The sequence below is a fragment of the Tenrec ecaudatus genome, chromosome 4 (assembly GCF_050624435.1).
Source record: "Tenrec ecaudatus isolate mTenEca1 chromosome 4, mTenEca1.hap1, whole genome shotgun sequence".
Taxonomy (NCBI): domain Eukaryota; kingdom Metazoa; phylum Chordata; class Mammalia; order Afrosoricida; family Tenrecidae; genus Tenrec; species Tenrec ecaudatus.
In genome coordinates, this window is record NC_134533.1 from 85,959,545 (window position 1) to 85,982,060 (window position 22,516).

Consider the following 22,516-nt stretch of genomic DNA (forward strand, 5'->3'; position numbering starts at 1 on the left):
GAGAAATGGCAATCTCCTGTGAGATAACGGGTGCTCTTCCCATTACTGGGGGGTGGGGGGGGGGGAGAGTGAGATGTTCTCACCTCGCTGGGGTACCACTGACCCATGTATAAGCCGGATCCCAGTTTTTCAGCACATTTTGCTGAAAAACTCGGCATATACATGAATATATATGGTAGTTTTCCTTGTGGGTATGTGATTAAAGAACATTTATTTGTTGGCTAATAATGTAATTGAAAAACAAATACTGCTGATTTGTCTTAAAATGTTGCAACCTAGCAGGTAGGAACTGGAGAATTCCTTATTTCTTATTCAGAAAAAGGACAAAGAACTCTTGAAGACTTGGATTACATGCCCACTTTCTTTTCTTTCCTGTTCAAGATACCCTACTGTTCATGTTCCTTGGTTTTGGAAAATTAACAGATACATCACTCCTGCCAAGTAGAGACAATTTTAGACAAATGCATGGCATCAATAAAGAAGGAATTTCACTCAATATCACTTTTATGTAAGATGGGTGGCCTTAAATCAGAATATCCCCACCCATCTATTGTTATCAGGACAGAAGAGAATTGAGTGCATAACGTGGCTTCATAAAGGAAGCCAGGAAGAAATGTAAAAGGTAAGTTAAGCATTTAGAAAACAAAGAAAGGAGGCTTTCGTTAACGAGCCATCAAAAGTTGGTAATAAGGGGATTGACTTTTACATTAGACAGAAATACCAAGAATGAGACAATGTTTCTAAGCTTTTCTTTAAATTGCCCGCCTGCTGAGAAAAAGTACAAACACAGCAGAAAATTTTTAAAGGCATAAAATGGAAGAAGCTCACCAACTACTGATAAATCACACTGTTTCTACTTCAGTAATGAAATGCATTCACACATTTAAAAGCTTAGTATCCACCCTACTAATTCAGCGACATCAGGATAAACAAACCGAATGGTTGCACTCAAGTGAATTATCCAGATAATTAAAGTTAATCTCCAGCGAAGCTAACCTTTCAGAAACTTATGTCAAAACAATATGAGTCGAGGCAAGGCAATAATATTTTTATACAAAATAATGAGGTAATTTTCCACCGATGCTTTAAAAATTGGCCCAGAAAGCAAGACTATATTCCCAAGTCCCAAAGTTCTATAAAAGTATTTATATAGCCATTTCTCCCCCCAAAATCCATTTGTGAAGCAACTTCAGCTATTTTGAAATGTGTTTACTTCCCAAGGTTAATGTTCAAGAATTGAAGACTCCTCACATTTCCTTTCAGTCATTTTCAAGGAGTAAGGAAACAAATCATCTCTGCGTGCTGATTCCTACTATCGTTAATCAGCACACAGCACATCTATTTATTTTTCCTGACTTTTTTCCCTCTAGAAACTTGTACTTTATAATCTTTAAGTTTTATTCCACTATATAGATTAATATTCTAAAACATCTGGGTTTATACACCAAAAGACACCCATCTCTAATGCCAAATCACTAGTCTATGGATTCTAGCAATGGACAAGTCAATCTTCGCTTTGGCACTTACCTGCCCAGGAGTAGAAACTCTCCTGCGAGTCCCAGGCGCCTCATGGCCATTAGCAGGCCTCTCACAGTCATCCCTTCACAGAAGCAGGCCACCACGCGGGCCTTGGGCAGGTGGCTCCTGAGCTTCTTCAGCAGCTTGTCGAAGCTCTGCTCCCCTGCATTGCTGTAGATTTTGTAAGAGTGGGCGATGCAGATCCCTTCCTTGGCTGACATGTCTTTGAAAGCCTCCATCCCACTTTCTCCATAGTTGCCTGCGTGAAAACAGGAGAGGCCAGTGAAATGACAGTACTGAACTTAATGGGTACAATTAGATTGCAAGAATTTGGGGAGCACCAAGGTGAGTTGGTGTTGAGTTTAGAAACAGAAGACTTGACTTTGAGATTTTACTCTTTCATTGACTTTTTTTGTTTTGGACGATTTACAATGAAGCTACAGAATACATATTCCCGTTGAAACTTTTCAAATTCACTGGATGGGAGAGGAGAATGAAATAAAAAATTGCACGTAATCTATGACCTCTCTTAATTGTCCCAACAAGCCCTATGCCTTTTACCTCATTCATGACCATTTGATTTTCAGTGTATCATTATTTTACTTCATGAAGATTTTCAGGTTAGTACAATTATGAATAGATTTTTATTTAATACAGGTTTTACAAACATATTCATATAATATTATTATACAGATTATTGTTACATTGTATTACACATTATTACTCAGCAAATATGGTTGACTCATACTGAAAAGTCCAGCTCCTAAAATGAGATATGAGATTTGCCACATAAAACTATATATACTAACGAAATTCTTTTAATGAAAATATTACTCAATATTTCCACAGGAAAGTTAGTGACAGGATTGGCTATTTCTCAGATCCTTTACAAGATCTAATAGAGGGGGCAGTTTTCTAAAATAATGGGAAATGGTAATTAACATTTACAGTTAACTATGTTATCTCATATTTGATTGCTAATATTATTACTTGTTTCTCACCATAGCACGCTATGCTAGGTTGTATGACATCCATCATACAGATTAGAAAACAGGTAAGTCAGTTCTGTACCCCGTAAGTAGAAGGCGAAACTCCACTTCCAGTTGTATCTAGCAATGATCAATCTATTCCTCCTCTCTTCAATGATTCACTCGTAGGAGCTGTAGAAATCATGCATTTCTATTTCCCATTTAAAGGTCACAGTGCTTTACACTGGGATTTTTTGGAAATGTTTAAGGCATCATAAATCATAGAGGGCTCATTTTCTAAAATTTGATAATAAAAGGGTTTTTTTTATATCAGTATGACTCTACCAAACCCAAGTTTTGCCATTCACTTGATTCCGATTCCTCATGACTCCATGTGTCACGTGGGAGAACTGTCCCGTCCCCATAGGGCTCTCTTGGTGGCACGCCTTCTGGGAGTAGACCGCCAGGCCTGTCTTTAGTGGTGCTAGTGGGTGCGTGCGAACACTCACCTTTCAATGAGCACGGAAGTTGAAATTGTTTTGGTCATCCAAGGAGATAACTTTATTTTTTTAAAGAAACAACCTTTCTATAGGACTTTAATACTTAAAAAGCACGTTCTGTATGTTACCTCACTGTTCCTCCCACAGTTTCAAAAAAATCTGTGATAATGCTTAAAACATACCTGCCTCAGGAGTAATAAAAGCTGTGGTTCAAATGTGGCAAGTAGGCAGGTGTCCCAGTGAGAAGATAGAGACAGATAGATAACAGCTACATAGATGATAGAGAGATAGAGAGATGGAGTGAGCTAGAGAGAGAGAGAGAGAGAGAGAGAGAGAGAGAGAGAGAGAGAGAGAGAGAGAGAGAGAGAGAGAGAGACAGGCAGACAATGTGTATGTTTTTATCTATGCTGCTAGTTGCCATTGACACAATTTTGATTCATAGCAGCCCCTCGACAAAATGCCGAGCTATGCTCCTGGGGCTTCTCAAGGTTGCGATCTTTGGGTGCAGAATGCAGGTTCTTTTCAGGGAGCCGGGCAGATTTGACCCACCAACCTTTCAACCATTTGTACCGTTGTGCCACATATATCTTATGTCTGCATGCACCACATCTTCTATTTTCAGACGCTATGCACATCACCAAAGCAGGTGACTTGCTACAGTTGAGATACTTCAACTTTGGGGGTGGATTCAGTGGGGTTCTATATTCATGGTCAAACTGAAAGGGCAAACAATGCTAGCTAAAACTTTATCCTACAAACACAGGGCCAGCTACATTTTTTCTTTCTTTCTTCTTCCTCAGAATTAAGAGCAACACGAAGAAATTGTGTTGATAGCAGGTGGGCTATCTGGTTATTTTGCAATTAACAAAGTTTAAAGGGTTCTCTTTGAAAAAAAATGTGCCAAGGGGTTTAAATTACTGGCTTTATACTAATCTGGGTAATCTATTGTTCTTTGATTTATTTTTAGCCAACTATTTTCCAAATGACGGTCTTGCATGTAATGCTTTACTTCTGGTACAACAGCATAAATAGTATAAAATTAGGCTCATAGTATTCTGGTGGTGATAATAAAATTTTAAATAAATACTTAAAGGAGGAAAAATTCTGATAAATGAATAATCATCACTACCTCACCTCTCAACTTTGTTTTAACATTATTTTTATTTATATATTAAATTACATAAAGAGAGTGTGGAATAGTGGAGAGAACTTTGTTAGCAAAAAACTCTGAGTACAAATTCAGACCGGCTGCTGCTGCTGTTCTAGGTCCCACCAAGTGAACCCCGGCTCAGAGGGGCTCTTGTGCAACAGCACAAAACACTGCCTGGTCCTGCTCGGTCCTCGCCCCACTGCTGTAGCCACGCTGTCAACCCATTGCCTGAGAAGCTGCTCCTCTGTTACTAACACGTATGGTGTTCTTCTCTGGCTCACCTGTGCAACGTATGTGTGATGAAGTCTCGCCATCTTTACTTCCAGAGAGCATCTGGCGGCACTTCATCTATATGAGATTTTCTTATTCTTCTGGTATTCCAGAGAATATTATAATATTTTTAGACAATGCCATAATTCAGAAGCATCCATTACATCTCAGTCATCTGTGTTAATTGTCCAATTTTTGACTATATATGAGATTATTGAAAATATCATCAGACACAGCTTAGCTTCCTAAGCTACTTCGTTGCTGTTAAACACTTGAATTTTTTCACGGCAATTTTTTTCCAATGTGAGACACCCCTTGACTTCTTGACGGTTCTTTTTCAGGCATTGTTTGTGAGTCTGCATAAAATGACAAAGTCTTTGACAGCTCCAGGATTCTCTTTGTTTGCCATGGTGCCTATTGAGCCTGTCGTAAGGGCTTTCCTTGTTCTTATGTTGAGCTGTACTTCGCACTCGGGTCTGCATCCTTAGTAATAACTCTTTCCTAAGCTCTTTTGCATTCCACAAGCGTGGTTGTGCCATCTACGTATCGTTAACAGTCAAGTGTCTCCATTGTTCTCCATGTAATCCAGTCTCACAGACTGTTTACGGAGCATGCAGGTTGAACACGTATTGTGAAAGGCTACGACCCTGATCCATACCTTTCCAAACTGTAATTCCCCTGCTCCTTTCAAATAAATGCCAGTTTCTCTATGAGCACAATTAAGTGTTCTGAAATCCCCATTATTTGCAACATTATCCCCAATTTGCATGTCCCATACGGCTATATGCCTCTGCATAGTCAATTAAATAAAAATAACCATCATTCTTGCATTCTTTGTTTTCAGTCAAGATCCACCTGACACCATCAATGGTATCCCTTCTGCTATGTCTTCTTCTGAATTTGGTTTGAACTTCTGGCAGGTCTTTATCGATTCACTGCTACAACTATTTTTTACTATATATCTTTTACTTGTGTAGATATTAATGGTATGGTTAGATAATCTCCTCATTTTGTAGCACCACCTTTGGAATGAGCATGGGTATTAACTTCTTCTAGTTTGTTGACCAGGTAGTTTCTTTCCAAAGTTTTTGACACGTGAGCTAGCTCTTCAAGTATTGCATCTGTTTATTGAAACTTCTCAATTGGAATCCTGTCAGTTTCTTGAACCTTAATTTTTATCAAAGCCTTCTGCATAGCTTGCATTCATTCTTTAATATTGGTTATTGATAAAATTTTCCCACTTGAAATGGCTGAACACTGACTGAATTTGGGGGTACAGTTACTATGTCCTCTCTGTGTAGTCCTCTCAGGTTACTGCCACACTTCCTTTATGTGATGCTCAGTCTCTGTCAATGTGGCTGGTCCAGGATTTTATGCTTTGGAAGTTAGCATTTGGTAATCCTCCATTATGTGACCCAAAGCATTGCAATCAACATCATGATGGCGTCTGCTGTGAACAGTGTGAGAATAGTGGGTGGAGTGCAAACGATGGGAAGTTTCTTCAGGGGTGTGGCCTACCCCTATATAAGTAGGTGTCATGGAAAGCTTCTTAGCTTCTTTCTTGTCTGGATCTTGCATCTGGCTCTTGATCACTGGTTCTATGGACTTGAGCCACCCCAGGAATTCAACAGAGCCTAACAGCTGACTTGCTGACCTTAGGTTCATATGGTCTGTAGCCATAACTCCTGGTCTTCCTGATTGTCCTCCAGCTTCCTGGTTTATCAGCCCCAGTAGCTACATCAGTCAGGAAGAGTCTCCAGCTTAATACCAAACACATAGACTTGAACCTGACTGGACTTACCTGTACCTTCAATTGTGTGAGTCACTTTTTAAATAGAAATGTTATTCTCTCTCTCCATTATCACTGGTTTTGCTTCTTTTGGGGTACCAAGCCTAATATATGGTGCTACTCAATATTTTGCTCAAAGGATGCTTTAATATTACAACTTGAGGCTTGCCTTTCTTTTTTTCCTCTTTACAAAGTATATCAGCTTGAGAAATCCCTTTTCTAGCTTCAAGTCTTTGAACATTTCATTATAAGACTTTACTTTGCCTTCTCTAGCCACACTGCGATGTTCTGTTCAGCTGTTTTTCTTCATCATTTGTCTCTTTCAACTTAGTGACTACACTTTCCAGAGAAAATGATACAATATCTGCTAACACATTTTGGGGGCTTTTCTTTCTCCCTTGTATTTTTAATGACCTGTATTCATCATATATAATGTCTCTGATGTTATCCCACAACTCATCTGGTTTATAGTAAGTCGCTAATGCCCTATGTATCAACTTTACTCTTGAGATGGTCTCTAAATTTGGATGGGATATCCTCAAAGTTGGATTTTGCTCTTGTAAATTTGTTTTAACATTGTACAGCTATCACTTGACCTTGCATATGATCGATCGATGGTCTGTTCCACAGATGTCTCCAGGCCTTGTTCTGACTGATGATAGTGAGCTTCGTCACCAGCTCTTTCCACAGATGCAGTTGATTCGATCACTGTGTATTCCATCTGGTGAGCGCCACATGTATATTTGTTATTTATCTTGTTGATAAATGGCACTTGCTATGAATAAACATTTTGTCTTAAGTTTTATCATGCTTCAAAAAATAATTTCTTGTACAAGGATCAGCACAAGAATGACCCCATTAAAGTGAAGGTCAAAGATACCCCATATTTCAACCTCTGCAAAAATGCTATACCAATGTCCTCATCTCTGATAACAGCTTACATCTCCAACCCTCGGTGCTTTCCCTCACCTGGATCTGAGGTTTGAAATTATGATAAACTAACAGAGCTCATAACACATCAGAAAAAAATGGCTAAAACAGTTGGGGAAGCTGGCAAGTCCCACATGTATAGTATGAAAGATTCTCCGTTCCCACACCAAAATTGGCCAAGCAAAGGAAAACACACTGTGACATTCAACACCAAGATGGCTCCAATTTCTTAGCAAAGGGTCTTTATAGGGTTTACATGGTTATCTGGTTGGTGTTGATCCGGATCATTTAGCATTGCTAATCTGTACGTGCTGAGTTAGGGGCAGGGAGGGGAGTCACAGAATGGCTCATGTCTGGGGTCATTTCTTGCCCATTTCTGGGGCCTTTATGGAAACATGGTTTGGCCTTCTAATGCCTACAAGCTAGGTAGAGCACGCACTCGCTGATCATTTGTGCTCGTATTCGGTGGGCCAGGCCTAGTCTCAGCTAGTTCTGTGACACTAGCTCCCTGCTTTTGTTAATTAAGCAGGAACCTTGCAGTTTGATTATTATGTGAACAGCTGAAGACAAGAAATTATTTTGCTTCATACTACACACCCAAGGAAACTATGGGTGGTGACATGCATCACACATTAATCTAGTGTAGCATTATCACATTCTAAAACGAGACGATAAACACAGGCATTAAAAAAATCAAATCCATGTGGTAAATAGTATGGGAAGCCATATCTGACCTTCTCTGGTTTCCTCGTTGACACGAGACAGGGGTCAGACATAGAAATACATCAATTGTTCTTCATTCTTCTTTATTCTATGTCCAACTTTCATATGCACATGAGGCGACTGCAAATACCATGGCTTGAGTCAGGCCCACCTTAGTCCTCAAAATAACATTCTTACTTTTCAGTATTCTAAAGGAGTTTGGTGGAGTAGATTTATTCAAGCACTATGTCTTTTGATCTCAACTACTTTATCTGTGAGCACTGATCGTGGATCCAAGCAAGACAAAATCTTTAGCAACTTCAATCCTTTCTCCATTTATGAGGATGTCACCTATTGGTCCAGTTGTGAGCATTTGGATCTTCATTCCATGCGGAAGGCTGTACTCCTTGATATTCATCAGATACTAGCTCAGGTGTTCCTCACTTCCAGCAAGCCTGGGTGAGTCATCTGCCTATTGCAGGTTGTTGATAAGCGTTCCTCCCATCCTAATGCTGCATTTGTTTTCATATCACCCATTTTCTCGACTTACTTGCTGAGCATATGGATTGAATACGTATGGTGAGGGGACAAACCCCGATGCACATCATTCCTGCAGCATGTCCATGTTCAGTTTGTACAACTATTGCTTGACCCATGTACAAAGTCTGTCTGAGCGAAATGAAGTGCTTTGAGATTCCCTTGCTTCTCAAGGCTATCCATAGTTTGCTATGATCCACACAGCCGAAGGCCTCAGCATAGTCAATAACCACAAGTAAATATATTTCTGGTATTCCCTATGCTCACGAAGAGACCATCTAAGCTCAGCAATGGTATCCCTTCTTCTACATCCTCTTCTGAATCTGAACTGAGTCTACAGCATCTCCCTGTCAATGTATCACAGCAACCATTGTGGGATAGTTTGCAGCAAAATTTTACTTGCTTGTCATATCAATGAGATTGGTCTATAATTTGAGCATTCTATTGGGTCACCTTTCTCTGCAATGAGTATACATATGAATCTATTCCAGTCAGCTACCCAAGTAGCTTTCTTCTAAATTTCCTGGCATGGAGAGAGTAAATGCTTCCAGTGCTTCACCAATTTGTTGATACATTTCATTTGGAAATCAATCAACTTCTGGAACCTTGCTTTTGCCTAATGCTTTCAGTGCAGCATTGACTTCTTCCTTTAGAACCTGAGTTCTTGTTCATATGCTACCTACTGAAATGGGTGAATGGTGACTTCTTCTTGTAGGTATGGTAATTGTGTATTCTTTCCAGCCTCTTGTGATGTTTCCTGCATCATTCCATATTTTTCCCATGGAGTCTTTCAAGATTGAAACTCAAGGATTTTTCTTGAGCTCTTTTCGTTTAAGATATGCTGAGGGTGTTTTTCCATTCTGGATTTGAAAGCTATGTCTTTATACATTTCATTATAATATTTTCCTTTGTCTTCTTGAGCTTTTCTTTGAAATTTTCTGTTCAATAAAAACATTATCTTCCATGGACTCATCCTTTTTTCAGTTTTCACATCCAATTATGCTGCAGAATTGGTAAAGATTAGAATTTATTCATTCTTGGTATTCGCGATTGGTATGTACATTTGAATATTAGTTGAATTAACTGGTATTCTTTACAGGTGTATGGATATCATCCTGTTACAGAATTTTACTTTAGGGTCAATCTTGAAGTATTCTTTTTGATAATGTATGTGACACCATTCCTTGTTTGTCCTACCATAATAGACTCTGTGACAGTATAATTTAAAATGACCAAATATCTGTCCATTTCAACTCAGGAATGCCTAAGATTGGGAACCCTGATGAGGTGGATAACTGCAAGGCTGGTGGGTCAAAGCCACCAGGAATTTGTGGGAGAAAGACTGGTCGGTGTGCTCCCATGAAGATTCCAATCAGAGCTGACAAACCCCGATAGGATCAAGAGGAGTTGTAATTGAATCAATAGCAATGGATTAGTGGCTAAGAATCAAGTTGAATAGCCTCTCCAAATCACAAATTTCTCATCTGAGAGCTAGCACAATAATACCAAATCCTTGGATTTAAAAATTATTTTGGTACATAAAATTCATCATTCTACAAAGCAGATATTTCTATCAAATACTCTAAATAAAGGAACACTAGTGACTTATGGGTTACATGTAAGGACAGGACTTAACACCCACCAGTTACTCTGAAATTTAGAGATGAGGTTTTCAGTTCTGTAAAGGTAACAGCCTTAGAAACTCACGGGCAGTTCTCTAGTCACTGCGAGTAGAAATCAACATGTAGGAAGTGGGTTTGGTTTCCATACCTAAATAGTGTGGGTCATTAAGCAGAAACTTAATATGTATTGTTTTTGAATGTAAAAAAGAAGGAAGATAAGTGGCCCAAGGAATATAGTCAATGAGGCCATGGAGCTGACATATTTAAATGTGTCTGATGCTGGATAAATAAAAGGGGAGAAATAAGCTAAAAGATTGGAGCAATAAATCATCTTCATCTATCATGTACTCTCAAATTTCCTTGGCTTATAATACCCTTGCCATGAGACAACTGAATTTTGCCATTGTTCTAATTATTTCAAATCATATCCTGCACCCTAATAACAGAGCATTTAGTTTAAAATAGTACATTATTATATTTCATGCAGAATGTTTTATTACTGGAAGCATTAAATGTATTTCATTTAATATATACAGTTCAGCCACTATTCTAATCATGCACTACGTAAGGAAGACTCCAGTGTGAATTCAACCAAAAACAAAGCAACAAAGCAAGTCCTAGTATTATGTAATTATTTAAGAAGTTACTTGGATTTTGAATTATATGTACAAAATTTACTTTGTGGTATTGCATACCATCGCTACTAAGATATTGTCATACAAATGTATATACAGTAGTCTGTTGAGCAATAATAAGTCACATTTGTGGCCCTTTTTTCTGGCTACCAAGAATGAATCCTGAAAATGGGAGTTTGAGCTAAAGAATAATAGTATAAGTTTGCATAGAAACAATTTGTAGGCCATATCTGACCTCCTCTGACTTTCCTATTGCCAGGAGAGAAGAGTCAGAAATGTCCCTCTGTAGTCCATCCTTTTTCACCTCTTCTGACACCAATCATTCCTCCCATGGCAATCTACTTCTATTCTGGTTTCCATAATTAATTGCAATGGTCACACTCATCTCACAGACAATCCACATGACTGGTTATTAAAGGGGGGGGGGGTTAGTAAAGACATTATCAGTAAAAAGTAATGACACATTGATACACAACAATACCTCTCCTCAGCCAGCAACCAACTCTCTATATCCCTCAGCCTCTCAGTCAGGTTCCCCTTGGCCTCTGCTTTCCTATACCAGGAAGCCTGCCTGTTTCTGTGTCTCACACTCCCATAGCCATGGCATTATTCCTCTGTCCCATAGTCTCAGGGCTGCAGTCTCTGATGCCTCTGACCTTAACCTCTGCCACTTCAGACACTGACTTGACACAAGCTCTTCCAAAGGTCTTGGGTTTTTCTCTGTACCTGGGCTGTCTCTTCTACACAGAGGAATGGCTTTGATGGAGGTGTGCTTTTTGCCTTTTAGCACACCATACTCCCAAGGAGTATGTCCTCAGGATATCTGAAATGGAAATAACTCAAGAAAAAAGTCAAGCCTCAAATTTCAATTTTGAAATGTTCTACAGGCAAAATATTGAGTGATGCAGGAAGCATCAAGAGAAGATGGAAAAAATACAGAGACATTGTACCAGAAAGAACTAGTCCACACAGTCCACCGCTTCAGGAGGTAACATATGAGCAAGAATCAGTGGTGCTAATGGAAGAAGTTCAAGCTGCACTGAATGCATTAGCCAAAAACTAAGCTACATGAATGGACAGCATATCCACTGAGATGTTTCAGAAAGCTGAAGAAGCACGGGAACAGCCCACTTGTCTATGCCAGGAAATTTGGAAGACAGATACTTGGTCAACTCACTGGAAGAAATCCATATTTGTGCCTATTAAAAAAATCAGCACAACAGAATGCTCAAACTATAGAATAGCGTCATTGATATCACACACAAATAAAATTTTACTTAAGATCATCCAACAATGGTTGCAGCAGCATATTGACAAGGAACTGCCAGAAGTTCAGGTTGGATTCAGAAGCAGATGTAGAACAAGGGATATAATTGCTGAAGTCAGATGGATCTTGGCTCAAAGCAGAGACTTTCAGGAAGATGTGTACTTGTGTTTCATTGATTGTGCAAGGGTATTCAAAAGTGTGGATTATGATAAACTGTGGCTGACCCTGAGAAGAGAAACAGTAAGAGCATCCAAGAGATGGATTTCTTTTTTGTACATCAACTATTTTGAATAGCAAAGTGAGATTAATATTGGTCTCCCACACCATAAAGTGCCATGCCAGCCTATTGCTTATGATCCATGTATCACTGTCTCATTTGTACATCTTAAAAAACACTTCTTCAGAGGAGGCCTCACCTCATCTAGGATCAGTTTCTCATATTGTGTAGGGGAGAAAAACAATCAGTGGCTGCCATGTAATACTGTTCCACACCCAACTCAAGTCAATAGTTATTACTGCAAGGGGGCTTAGTGAATGCTAACGGAAAGTCAAGTCCAGAGGTAGAGCATGTCCAACTCAGAGAAAGAGATTTCACTTCCATTGGTGGGTAAAACAGGAGAGGAAGATGTCACTGGGAAAAACCCCAACTTTACTTTTAGAGACCCCACTGGGCAAATGCACCCTGTATTGTGTTCCTAATCAGGGACTTGTGAGATTCAATTCGGCCATTAGGGACCCACGTCAAGTGTTCTAGACAACCAGGACTTTAGACTTAGACCTTTCATGCTGCGCAATAACCTTCATAGACCACACCAGAAGGATCCCATTTGGAAAGTCTACTAAGTGAACCAGATTTTACAGTAAACGTACTTGTGGCCGATGAAGGAGATGAAATACTCCCTTGAACTTAAGAATGACATAGCCGAGTGTGAAAGCAGCAGCTGACTACTATACCAGGTTTCTGGGTTTGGAAGTTATTGGACTTTGGTTCATAACTCTTTCTTTGAAAGTGTCCAACAATTGGTCAGTTAAGGCTATCATACATTTGCTCTTTTCATATTTTCTTTTATGAGATGTATTTGGATGACTTTTTTATGGCATGTCTTAGTTGAGCAGGCATAGTTCTATTTTAGTGAAAGAGCATTACTGAAAGTTTTTCCCTATCTCCAACCCTTATTGTTTGCATAGTGCCCAGTCACTGGTTAGACAGTTTAGTGAAGGCCGTAACACAGAGAATCAAGAGCTTTATTAGCATCATTACACATAACATTTATGAGCCTGTGGAATTATTTGGTAAAAAACAAACTCACTGCCACCAAACAGATGCTGACTCATAGAAGCCCTATACTGGGGGGTCAGAACTGTCCCCGTGGGCATCTGAGACTATAAGGATTCATGGGAGTAGAACAACTTATCTTTCTTTCATGTTTGGGGTTGTGGTTTGGAACTGCTGACCTTGAGATTAACAGACTGACAGGTTCATCCACCAGGGTTTCTTTCTCTTGGCAAAAGATCGCAACCAATATGTGCCACTTAGTGCAGAAATTATTTAAAATAAAGCATCACCATCAGCACTATCACTCAAACAAGCCTACACAGTTGCTATGACCTTATCTGTAAACACAAATACAGCATGGACACTCAGAGAATTAGTTCCACGTTTGATAGCTAGTGTAACAGCTAGCGTTTCAGTCTGTGTTTGTCAAATTTCAAAGCCCATGTTTTGTTAGTGTTGTTGCCCCTATTGATCTCAAGCCACTAGGTAAAGATTGTTTGGCTTAGTTTAGTGTTATGGTTCTTTAAATGTAATCTTTAAATATTTCATTTGAACCCCCTTCCAAATGTTATTGCATTGAATTCACGCTAGCAAATAGACACATTAAAAATAACTTTTGCCTAATTTAAAGAGCTCTCAGAGGCGCACGCTATGTGACACTCCATGATCTAAAGTGCATCATAATGGAGAATTGGTGTTGCATGCCAAAGCCGTTGAACAAATAAAAAATGCCTAATTATAATTTCTACAGATGTAGCCTAACACAATCAGAGGAGAAAACTAACTGGAATCAGTAATCTAAACTGGGGAGGGAGGAAAGATTTTTAAGGGACAAAAGAAAGGTTACAAAGAAATTTTGATGTAAAAAATTCTGAAGTATTTTGAAATTTGTGACTTTGCTCTTATAGCTCAAATTGAGATTTGCAAAAGAACAAAAAACATCATTTGATGAACCTTCAGTAACATATGAGAGACTCTGATTCATGTTTCTCTCTGGCTACTCTTTCTAGAAGAAAATACGAAGTCGAGACAGAAGCTACAGCCCAGATTCCCACCCTCATGACATCAACTTCCTTCTGCTTTCTCTGTAAGCTGTCAACTCACGGCTGAAGCTGGCAGTGCATGTCTCATTAAGAGTGATTCCATTTCCCCAGAAAGGACAGACTGCCATGTGGAACTGTGTGTCAATGGGTTGAGTGGGTTGGTGAGTTTTTCATTTTGCCTTTGTTTTAGCTCACTAGGCACCTCTGATCCTTGATTCTAACTGAATCTGATGACAACCAAAACTTCTCCCATCAGCAGCTGAAGTCAGAAAATCCTTTATAGCGCAACCAATCCTGCTCAAGCGTGACAGCCTTTGCTGAAAAGGAGCATCTCCTTTGACAGCAGCCCCCCGATCTGCCAACATCTATTCCAACTTAGAGCTACACGGTCTGGATCCTGGGGTGGCCAGATTCTATCGGGAAATGCTCAGGAGCTCACTAGCAGGGCTGTAGGGAGGGGCTCTGTTTCAAAATCCCTGTCGGACCATCATTTACTGCCGAATTCTCAAATGAATAAAATGACTGGAATGTAGAGCAATGGCCAAGCTCTGCTGGCTGCCCAATTCGGAGCTTTTATCAGGAGTGGGTCAACTGCACGATAAGGACTCTCCAGTTGCAACTCTTGCTGCTGAATGGTAGCATGGTAGCCTCTAGCCATTTGAGCACCTGACGTGGGGCCAGTCCAAATTGAGATGTGCTGTAAGTGTAAAATAAACCGGATTTCAAAAACTTAGTATAAAAATTAGAATGTAAAACAATTCATTTTTTGATATTGTATAATATTGCACATTGAAATTGTCACATTCTGGTTCGTGTGCATGAAATGCATCTTCAAATTAATTTGACTATCTACTTTTCTCTATATTGCAGAATTTAAATTACAGAATTCTAAAACTTCCAGGCCGAATTAGATTTCCACTCAAGAGTACTAGTGAAAGATGAAAAGTAGAAGAAAAGATTGGCACCCTATGCATTTCATGGAGAAATTAAGACATTTTAGGCTACTTTCTGACATAAAATAACATTATGATCTAGGCCTAACATCTAAGTCCAGCTTCCCTGCTTGTCATATATTCAAATTTACAACAAATAACCAAATAGATGCTTGCCAACAAATATGCAAGGCTCTCGCAATTTGATACAAATGTCATTTTTCTGAGACGCACTTTTCTCTCCACTGAAAGTGACAGCATCCACTCAATCTTCCATCTTCAAAGCTCTCTAAGGCCAATCAACCCCACAACAATGATGAACAACCTGCAGCCAAACAGCCAAAAGCCTGTGTAGCAGCTCTTCTCTACCATCATGGAGCTGATTGAGTTGACTCAAGTCAGAAGTTACCTGTCAGCAGTGAGGTTTTGTTTGTTTGTTTGTTTTTACCAGGCTTTATGGCCCACCTTACTGTGATAAAGCAATGTACATTCCTTATGGCCTGTTCCATGGTTTCAAATGAATGCCAAAGTGAAAAGTGGGTAAGAATGACCTAAAAATTGGTTCTTTAAGATGATGGTGAGGGAAATAAGAAAAGCCAGAATGCTTTCTAGAAAAGGTGATAGTGAGGCTTCACTTCCCATACTTTGGAATTTTTATTAGGAAAGAGTGTCCTTGAAGAAGGACATCATGTAAAGTAAAAAGTTAGTGAAAACAGAGTACTCAGTGATGATAAAATTGGTGCATGACCGTGCAGTGTTCGGCTCTTTGAACGCAGGGTAACTTTGAGTTGCCACTGACCTGCCAATCCTGAACAACAAACTCCAACAGCGCAGTAACATTCATAGTTATTGTAAAGATTGGCACTTTAAGATACTGAAATGATCGACCAAAGAGTGACTTCTGAATTATTCTTTTGTCTTGGAAGGCTGTTGGTAGGTGCCTTTACGTTGATCAGACTCTGAGCAACAGCACAGAAGACTACATGGCCGTGCCCCATTGTCACAGTGGTTAATGCCCGAGTCCTGTGTGGCAGGCAGCATTTCATTCAGGGCCTTCTCTTTTGTCCTGCCCTCCACTGTTCCAGGAGTAATGCCCTTCTAGAGTAACCAGTCGCTCTTCACACATGTCCAAAGCATGTGAGGTGGAGTCTTGCTCTCCTTGCCTCTAAGGAGCATTCTGCCCGGAGGCCATCCTACAGCCCACTAGGCCTTCGGTCAGTAGTGTTCGATGCATCAGATCTGTCCAAGAGATGCTCTTGAAATGTGCTGTAATGTCCTCCAGGTTGTATTACGGCTGTCGCGAATTGTTTTAATTTTGTCAGCATTAACTTGCCGAAGAGCAGTCTACACTCTATTTTACAGTGAGAACCTGGTCTCACTTTAGCTGCTGATCCTAGCCTTCTCTACCGTCTCCTCCTCCCACAGTTGATTTCTGTGTATTTCATTGAGGGAAGTTCATGTTTATAGTCGCTGTTTGTGTTGTGGTGATATTTTCTATGAAGAAGCCATTGGTTAGTCTTGCAAAATTCCATCCTTCTACCTCGAGCTTCATCTCTAGCACTAAGATTATAATTTCCAACTCAAGTTTATTTCTCTTTGCTCCCATCATCACCTTGTCATCACGGATAGTGATCAATGTATCTTGATTATGTGTTTGATGAATTTCTGACTGAAGAAGTTCCTAGAATTCTTATGCTGAAGTAGCCTAAGTATTTTAAAGGTAAAATTATTCTTTTAGGTAAGCATCAAGTTTTCATGAATAAAGTATTCTGGAACATCTACTACGTAAAGAAAGTCTGATATTGGAGCTTCTCTGCGTTCATTGTGATTCCAATACGCTGAATTTGACTAAGGTAAGATATAACCGATGAAAGTGAAGGCAAGTTAGTGCACAGAATCCTGAGCAGAATAAGAAGACTGTGTTTTGAGATCTCCATCTTCCAACTGTCACTAGAAGGTCTTTTTGTGTGTGATTTTGACCCCTAATTTAATAAATGTATATGCATCCCATGGGCCATTATAGAGAGAGATTTTATATAGGCCACCTACTACCAAAGAAAATGCTAGCCATTTTCCTTACACCTCCTCCATATGCTTGCCTCAAATTTCACTTTCTATTTTTTAATACATATTGGGTACATTTTTTTTTAAAAATCCCAAGTTAAATTACCATGTAAAAAAGAGTTTGAAATTCAAATCATTTCAGTGTTGCAAGCATAAGAGATCTCTGGTAATTTATGAAAAATAATCCACAAGAACTAGTAAAACGTTTTATTAATTTAAATAATATTCATTCTTCTGTTGTACAGATATTTCCTAGACTTTATACCAAGTGTTGTAGGGTGTTTTGCTTATGCTTTGTTTCTCTTTTGAGATATTCGACCCTTTGTGAGGCTTTCTCCATCTGGTAAAGTATGTATATATTTTAAACCAGATGAATATAAATTAGTCAAATGACATGCATTTTCCTCATATATATAAAAACAGGGGATAATGAAACTCACTAAGTGTATTTCTCCAATAATTACATTTGTTTGTAGATGATAGTGGGAGACTTGTAAGGAAGAAATAAGGATGCATTCCATTGTAAATCGGCTTCTCTGGCATTTCTCTTCTACGAATAATCCCTCGGCAATATCTATTCCAAGGTGCAGGAAACAGGCCCTCTCCTGGGTCAAAGATATTCATTTTTAGCTCTCTTCTGGGAAGCAGTCCTAATATCAAGTATTAGTTTCCCCGATCCAGGTTTTACTCATAAATTCCTGTAAAATTCTTAATCTGGGAACTAAATTGGGTGAGGGTGAAGGAAGGCTGATCCATGTCACTATTTCTTAATCTTGGATTATTTTCATGAATTGTTTATAGGTGCGCGTGTACGTGTATGTGATATGTGAGTGGTGTGAATAAATCTACATATACACACAAAAATATGGAAATAATACAAATATACGGTGTGTGTTCAAGTGAACATGTAGATAGTTAAATGTCATAACAGAGTTACAAATACTGATTTATATGTAGGTGAGAACTGGCTGGTAGATGCTACTTTTATTGGATAAATCAGGTTAAGGCATTTACGTAGTATTTTCTCTTACCGTTTTCCTGTTCAATTCCATTCGGATTATCTTAAATTTTATATTTAATGTGGCAAGGGCTTATTCTAGTACTATTTCAGAGAAGTGACTTACGAACTGTGATAAGCATATAACAGGGTCTAGTTAGTAGAAAATCTCAACAGGTTTTGCTGTTATTACTCACATATATTTTCATAAATTCTTCCTTATTATTAACTTCAAGATGCTCTTGCCTGCCATATCGGTTCATGACTGCCTCATCATTTCTACTCCCCGGCTACCATCCCCAATGTTGCCTCCATTCTCAATGTTTCTATTGACACCTCTGGCCACATTTCTCCTTCAGCTCAGCACTCCATGCAGGTGAACTGAATGGGTCCCAAAGCATTCTTCATAGAAATTTAAAACTAGAGTTTCGCATTCGATATGATGGTGCACTACATTGTCAGCAGTGTAGCTACAAAGAGTATTTCAGTGTTTCTCAAAAGCATGAGCCCTTTCTGTGTGGCTTATGTAGGGACCTCACAAAGCAAATTAGAATAGACATAACCCCTGCCATTAGGGAATTAATAGCTAGCGTATCTTGATTGGATTTACCCAGTGTTGTAATGGTCTGATTCTCCTGCCCTCGTTTCGTTGCTGAGGAAATCCCAGGAGAGTACCAAAGTGTTGGCTTTTTCACTCCGTTTCACTAATGCCTGCTATTTTTTCCACAGTATAATCCTTTAATCATACCTTTGGGATGCTGGAGTGTAGTAAATCATCTGGGATTACCTAACACACGGGAGCAACAAAGTATTCTCTGAAGCATATGGAAGCTGAAAGCCTGACTTATTTCCTGCTTGTCCCTGAAGATATTCTTGGTTCAATTCCTCCTTCCAAGAGCATTTTGGCCTGGGAGAAATCCCTGGAATGGAACTCTGACCTATGCCTACATTTCCAATGAAAGGAAATGATTTAGGAGTAGCCTAGGACTCAGGACAATTTTTAGCCAGACTTCTTTGTGATTATAGCAATCTATGAAATAGGAAGTGGGCAAAGCCATGCTTTACACGTTAAAGTACACCTTGGTTCCTACAAATGTGGTATCCGACCAGCTCCTTAAGAAATGTCTCAGTGCCACCTCAGTGCATGGTCCACTGTGGGCCACTCATCCTTCTGTCTCTGTCTACTTGAGTGAGTGAATAAGCCATCTTGTACTCACAGTGAGTCCGCCCTTCAGTTCCCTAGTCTCAGTACTTCCAGAGGGTGAGATGCTAATTCGACTGCTGATGTGGATTTATACATGTGCTCTTCAGAGTCGAACTAACAGGAGAATCTCTACTCTCTGTTCTTGACAAGGGTGGCCAGTAACCAGGGTTCTACATTCATAAGGAACTATAAAGAGAGAAGTGCTTCCACGTGAAAGAGAAGGAGGGCGAAGTGGAGGGTGTCTGCCTCTCAGTAGGAAGACATTGATTGCACTTGTGAAGGGGCTCAGATAAAAATACATAAATACACCGCCCTTTACTTTAGCTGACTGAATTTCACTCTAAAGCTATTACAACCAAAGTGCCCCGAAGGGTATTCTAATAAAAATAAAGAAAAATAAAATATAAGATGGAGCAATAAAGAATTGCATACATGTGAAACTTTATTTAAACAGAAGTGGTTTATATTTAGGGTTTATATTCAAGTCTTTAATCCATCTTGTGTTTGTTTTTGTGTGCGATGTGAGTTATGGATCATGTTGCAGATTGAGATTCAATTTTTTCTGGCATCATTTATAAAAAAATCGCATATATTTTTCATTGAACTTTAGTCATTATAGCCATCTTGAAATATTGTTTATGCTTAAAAGTCTAGCAGTTCTTAAACCTACCATTAGCTCCTTATATTTAACAGTATAATAAATAATGATGATAGGAGATGTTTAAATTTTTTATAAAATTCTTTTGATATCTCAATCTCAGCATTTTAAATTCTATAGATTTAAGCTTGTATCATTACAATAAATTATTCTGAAAAGTCCTTAGGATTTGTCAGACCATGCAAGGTTTAGGAGGTTAAAAATAATCCTATTATTATGCTTAATAAACCATGTAAAATCGAGAGTGGATTCTTCTGTCCACTTGATACTTTTAATAATCAAAGGAATTTTCATATTCTAAATTGTCTTTACATAAATTAGAGGAAGACATTATCTCAGTATTCTTTAAATAATCTAAATAGAATAAAGATTATTTACATAACCATGCCAATTATACTTATTATTATTTTGTTTATCATATAATTCCTTAGTCTCGAGTTTGAGGGGCAAGAGACAGGAAATTAGGTTCTGCAAGGTGCCTTTAGTCCATTTTTTCTCAACATTCTGTACAACGGAATGAAACACCGTCAGGTCCTGAGCCATCTGCCATCGTTGCAGCCACTGTATCACTCACTGTCAGTCTGTCTCCTTGATTGTTTTGACCTTTGACACTGACCTTCTACTTCAGAAGACAAGCCTGCTGTCCTTTTCCGATGCCGGTTACTTCTGAGAAGAGATTCCAAAGACATGAGGCAAAGTCTCCGCAGCCTCACTTCTAAGGAGCCATCTGATTTTTTCCTACCGAGACAGATGTGTGCTGTGGCAGTTCACAGTGTTTTCAATGTTCCATTCCTATGCCATAATTGGCATGTATCAATTCTTCCTCAGACTTCCTTATTCGTTGTCCAACTTTAAAATGCTTGTGAGTCGATTTTAATATATCATTGGCTTGGGTTAGGGACACATTACTCCTCAAGGAGATGCTCTTGCTAAGAGACACTCTCTCTCTTCAACACTTGGAAGGGGTCCTGGGCAGCAGATATGCATGTCAGTTGAATTACTGTCTGATCCTGCCATGAGCATGAACTGTGGATCCAAATAGGATGGCATCATTGATAGGATGCCATCCTTTTCCCATCTTTCACTGGTCCAGTTGTAAGGATTTTGATTTCTTTATATTGAGTTGTAAGCCATACTTAATGCTGGAGCCATTGATATTGGTGATAGGTTGGTGTCAACTTGCCTTGATATATTGCAGCTTGGCCTCAGGGCTTCCCTTCCAAGATTCTCACACTGCCTAACCGAGGCTGTGGCTGGAGGCTGTGGCTCCATGGAGGCTGTGGCTTATCGATATAGCTCTCTTTTCGCTGTGTGGACTTCACATGGCCACCAGCAATGTCACTTTGCCCACTGAAGCCTGCCATTGGCTCTTGCCTAACACCAGCCACACCCTTTCTTGAATCTCAACTGCTGCTTGAGCCACCAGAGCAGTTGCCATCATAGGTGCCATTGTCCACTACCTTACCCTTTTCCTGTCTTTTCCGTGGCTCTGCATCAGCACCACAGTCAAAGAGGGCCTTCGAGCCAGCATCGGACCCACAGCTGAATTGACTAGCCACTCTGAAGCTGTGTAAACCACATCATAGATATAAATTCCTTTCCTGATATGAACTTGAACTTATCTGTCTATCTATCTATCTATCTATCTATCTATCTATCTATCTATCTATCTATCTATCTATCTATGTATCTGTATGTCCTGACTTTGTTTCTACAGTATATCAAGCTTAATAGAATATTCATCAGCAAGGAAAGAGCTTTTGATTTTGAGTCTTTTGGCAAATGCCTCAAGAAGAACCAGGAACACACAGCCAAAGCCTGAATGATGGTTGGACAAAGTCATGATAGAAGAGCAAAATGATTTCATCAAGAAAGAAAATATCTAAATGTGGTTTAATTTATTAATTTACATTTTCTGTGATTTGTGATGGAAACATCCTACACGTACTAAGGAATTTTAATTTACATATTTGAGGGAAGGTTCTAAGGAAAAGAGTAGTAAAATTCTGAGATAAGCTAAGAAAAATCATAGAAACCTATATGAAATATGTTCCAAAGCAAAAATAGGCCAGTACCTTCTTAGAGATCCTTAGAAAATATACTTTGTTCCTGAAACCAACCTAACTTCTTAATGCTCATAACAGTTATGAGCATATTACAGTGGTGTAAGACATGACACAAAAGTCCCAGAAACAGAACCAAAAGGAGGTTTAGAAAAAGGTGAACAGAATCTTGGGGACAAATTGAACAGCACCCAAAATTCAAATATATCAATAGAGTTCTATAAGAGGAAGAGACAATGATTATTGGAGGGAAAAATTGGTAGAAAGCAATGGGCTACCACGTCCAAATTTCAAAAACAGAAAATTAAAGACAACTATGTAAAGACCCATAATTGTTATCAACACACTGCTAGAGTCCAAAGATAAAGGGGAAGATAATATAAGATTTAAA

At 39.0% G+C, this 22,516-nt stretch overlaps 1 protein-coding gene across 3 annotated transcripts in view; it reads right to left on the reverse strand.

Annotated features, from left to right (window-relative positions):
* The window catches only part of GRM5 (glutamate metabotropic receptor 5), a 489,044-nt gene that overhangs the window by 313,886 nt on the left and 152,642 nt on the right, over nt 1-22,516 (reverse strand). For all 3 annotated transcript variants that reach the window (XM_075548701.1, XM_075548700.1, XM_075548699.1), the window contains exon 2: nt 1,528-1,777. In XM_075548701.1, the coding sequence (XP_075404816.1) occupies nt 1,528-1,777 (250 nt within the window). The remainder of the gene's footprint in view (nt 1-1,527; nt 1,778-22,516) is intronic.